Source organism: Frankliniella occidentalis, unplaced genomic scaffold (assembly GCF_000697945.3).
Source record: "Frankliniella occidentalis isolate FOCC.00 unplaced genomic scaffold, Focc_3.1 Scaffold87, whole genome shotgun sequence".
Taxonomy (NCBI): Eukaryota; Metazoa; Arthropoda; class Insecta; order Thysanoptera; family Thripidae; genus Frankliniella; species Frankliniella occidentalis.
This window is the reverse complement of record NW_026267216.1, coordinates 272,395-276,344: the sequence shown is the minus strand read 5'-3', so window position 1 is coordinate 276,344 and position 3,950 is coordinate 272,395. Positions and strand designations below refer to the sequence as shown.

At 59.9% G+C, this 3,950-nt stretch overlaps 1 protein-coding gene across 5 annotated transcripts in view; it reads left to right on the top strand.

Annotated features, from left to right (window-relative positions):
- Nucleotides 1-1,516: 1,516 nt before the first annotated feature.
- LOC113212574 (serine-rich adhesin for platelets) overlaps nt 1,517-3,950 on the top strand; it is a 39,241-nt gene continuing 36,807 nt past the window's right edge. For 4 of the 5 annotated variants that reach the window (XM_052269238.1, XM_052269235.1, XM_052269236.1 and 1 more), the window contains exon 1: nt 1,517-1,745. In XM_052269238.1, the coding sequence (XP_052125198.1) occupies nt 1,736-1,745 (10 nt within the window). In that variant the 5' untranslated portion in view covers nt 1,517-1,735. The remainder of the gene's footprint in view (nt 1,746-3,950) is intronic. The other variant, XM_052269237.1, reaches the window with a different exon arrangement.

Genomic DNA, 3,950 nt, shown 5'->3' with positions numbered 1-3,950 from the left:
AAGCTAATTCAAATTCAATTCTTGAAATGTGTACATCCAATTCAGGAGTTATCCACCCCTCGACCAGGCCACAGTGAACACAGGAAGGAGGGAAGGAGGCGAGGCACCGAACAGTAGCGGTGACTGGCGGGCCAGACACATCAGAGATCAGAGACACCGCCCCGTTGTTGCGTTTTCACTCATTTCTGCTGCACGCAGTAAGTCAACTCATTTTTGAGTACGCTTTGTGTGTATTTCTTGTACTTCTCTACTATTTTTCTTGTATTTTTGACGTGTGTTTGGAAGTATTTCTGCTCCTTTTCTTGTATTTGTTAAGCTGTTTTTGTGTTTCTGTGTACACGATTTTTCGGAGTTTGGCACCCCCTCGGTTTGACCAAGAAGAGGGTCGTCTTCGTGCTTGTAGTGTGTGCTACGCGTTGGCTGGCATCAATATATTATTATTTCTGTGTCCTTTGGACATTAAGGAGTCGGTTTGGCCGTTTGGCCATATAGCTCAGGCGGTGGACCGATTTTAGATGAGGGACTTTTGGCCAGGATTTGGTGAGCTTCGGCCCATAGTGCGCCGTCGGTCCTGTTACTCGCCGCTTCAACATTTCATTACAACGACGTGGCGTGGGTAAGGCGCCTTACCGTAGGCACATACCACCGTCCTCCTTGAAACCTGGGACACTTTTGGCTCACTACGAGTTACCCATTCACGTCACTTAGGCCACATGCATCCACGTCGCTTCGACGAGTTTCTTCCCATGGAGTGTCAGGTGCCGATTGGGAAAGGGGGCGGGGGATAACACTTCTATCGTCTCTACATAGTGAGCAGCTTGAACGGTAGGCAATTTTGGCCACGGGCGAGGTACGGGCCAGGCCACTGTGTGTAGGCAACCCACGGTGCATCGCCGCTTCTGTCAGGGTTTGATATCCCCCTCGGTTTCGGATGCATGTCTTATATGCCGGCAAAAACTGGAACTAGAACGTCAATCGGCAACGGGAAACTTTTACCTTCGGGTAGAGACAGACCACAAGGGACTGTCTAAAAAGTTTTTTGTCAACGAATATACGCAAATAACGTACACTGATAAAAGTGTTCAACCGATAAGTACTTAAGTATGCAACAGTAGTGCCGATCACTTGCAGTTGCACACTCAAGGAGCTGGTGCTGGGTGCCGGTAGAACACCTTGGTTTATCAATGTCAGGCCCACGCCGCCGCAGGACGTCCACACCTGCCAGACACTGGCAGCCCTGACCAGTCCTTCCTGAAATAAGCGCTAAAACAGCTGATGGCGGTGTGTTTATCTGCAGCCACAGCGGCTCAGCCCCTCTGCAGCCGTGGTCCTCGCGCAACTCCGTGGAGCTGCGAGCGGAGTGATCGAGCCAAGCCGAGCCGGTGCGAAGGCCGCGGAGCCGAGCCGAGCCGAGGCCGTCCCGAGCGAGGCCGTGCAAGCCGAATGGAGCCGAACACCGCCGCGCCACGCCGCCGCCGCCGCCGCCACCACCGCCACAACTCAGTCTGCGCCTTCGCTTCGCCGCCAGAGGTGCGCCGGCCCGGCTGCGCCCGCTGCGCCCGCTCGCCCGACCCCGACCCCGTGTCCCAGCCGCCCCAGCACCGGCAGCAGGGTTCCCGAGGACAGGACGACGCGCAGGGCCTGGATGAGGTCCGCGGCCCGCCACGCCCCGCCACCGCGAGGCCCCGCGGCGCGTCAGTGACACGCATGGGGCCGCCCTTCACCGAGTGCTGCGATGCACCGGGGTGAGTACAAGCAGTGCGTCAGCTGCGTCAGCGCCGGGTCAGGAAGGAGCTATTTCGAGCCGGAAGGCCCTCATGGAGCCTGTGCGCTTGTCTGGTCGGCCGGGCGGTGGCGGCGGCCATGCGGCAGCCGCCGGCCGTCTCGTATACGCGCAGCGAGGCGGCGACCGGGCGAGCGCTCCACCAAATGCAGCAGCCGCAGCCGCAGCCAGCCGAGCATGCGAGCAGCGACGTGCTCGTCGTCCACCCAGCTGCTTGCAACCCCCACCCTCCGCTCCCCGCCGCAGCCCTCCCCTCCTCCCCACTCGGTGGTCCCGCCGGTCCCGCCAGTCCCGCCCCCGGGCCGGGTCGGGCCACGCCGGGCTGGGCAAGAGGGTTCTCGGTCTCCTCCACGTATGGCCCGCGGGGTGTCCCTCGACCAGCTGACGCAGCGGTGCCGGCCCTGACGGCCAGGCCCCCGGTTCGGCTCGACCGCGTTTCCAGCTGATATCTGTACAGCGTAGCCTCTCCCCGTCTTATCATGGCGTCCCCGTGTCCCAGTCCACGCAGCGCGCCCGGCCGGCCAGTGCGACCGCTCACGTCTCACGTTGACCCCCCGCCCCCTCCCCCAGAGGTGTACGCGAGGCCCTCGACAGTCAAACCCAAGGAATAGCGGTCCCCTTTATCTGACCCGCTCTGCACTTAAACCCCATCGCCAATCGATTTCAGGCGAGCCTCCAAAAACGACTGCGTTTCGGAGAGTCGCGATCGAAGCCCCCGTCCTGGTGTCCTTGCTGCAGCAGTGCGGACAGTGGCGGCCGCGACGGCCAGAACCTTGCGCTTGTTCAGTGGAAACAGCGCCAACAATGCTGCAGCGCCAAGCTCCTTGTCTCCGCCGTGCTCGGCAGGGTCGACGGCCTCCGGCCTGGCCTGCCTGGCCCGCCTGGCCAACGCCGGCTCCACGAATTAGAGAACACCGCAAGGTTTTCCGAATGAATCAATAGATCAATAGCACCTCTGCTCAGACGGAGGTTGCCGCCCACGGGGGTCTGGCGCACCACGGGTGTCTTCCCATACTCTTTGCTAGTGGAGTAGTTCGGAGTACGCGCACGTATAGTTCGCTTCTCTCTCTGCAGCTGTTGTCGCAAAGAACCCCGTCGCTAGGGCGGTGTCTGGTAGCCTGTAGATGTTGTAGTTAAGCACAGCTGCCGCTTCACTTATTTGCACGAGCCCCGAGAACCTGCTGATCGAACACCGAGACCGTCCGCGGGTGGACGCCTGAGCCTATTGACCACCCGCGGAAGCAAGCAGGGTCCCATAGCAGCCGGTTGCAACTATGTCCAGCATATGGAGTTGCTACCGGCTGCCCAGAGGGACGTTGACGTTGCAATTTTGGTTATCCGACGAAAAGTGGCGGATTTAACGACATCTGCGAATTGTTGAAATGTATAAGTATTACATAACGCGACACTTTTTGCGGAATGACCTGCACCAGCAATACGTATAGCAATACTTAGTTGACAAGATATCCATAGTAGAGCCTGTCGTTGTTCTCAGGCGTCTCCCGGCGTTATGAGCTCAGCATTCCTTTATACCCCGCAAAGCGCCCCTTCCCTTACTGATGACCATACAAAATCCTTCCGTGCTTTTCCCCAACCCCTCTGGCCCTGAAGAGCGTTCTTTTCAGGAATCGCAATACGGACCCGCCCCGCCGCCGGTCGGGCTCGTGTCGGGCAAGGCGGCTTGAGTCTCGGGCCGCCTGTTCATGGAGAGGAGACAGGCCGGCCGCCTCGTCGCATCCCTTTGGCACTCGCACGCGGCACGCGTGTTCCAGCTGTGAGAAACGTGGAAAAGTGTCTGTTTAACACAGCAGGAACACGGTCGCGTGCGGTGCGCCCCGCACCAGCCGCCGCCCGCCCGCCGGCCAGGCCTCGACGGTCACGAAGACGGATGACGACGAGCCGGGCCGTCCGGGGCGACTCGCCGCCTCACACCTCAGCCGTCCGACCGTCCGGCACACAGATAGCAGGCCTAATCGCACGACATAGTGTGTCTGTCGCCTGGTTTAGAACCTTGCGGCGCGCAATACTTTTGTTAAGTGCTTCGACCGCTTTGACGCGCTCTGCAGGCAGCTGATATTGAGCTGGTATTCCTCCCTGTGTTCCTCGCGTCGCGTCGCCGGCGGCGAGTCATATCCGGTGGTGACGCCACCATCCGCCGCCTCCTTGG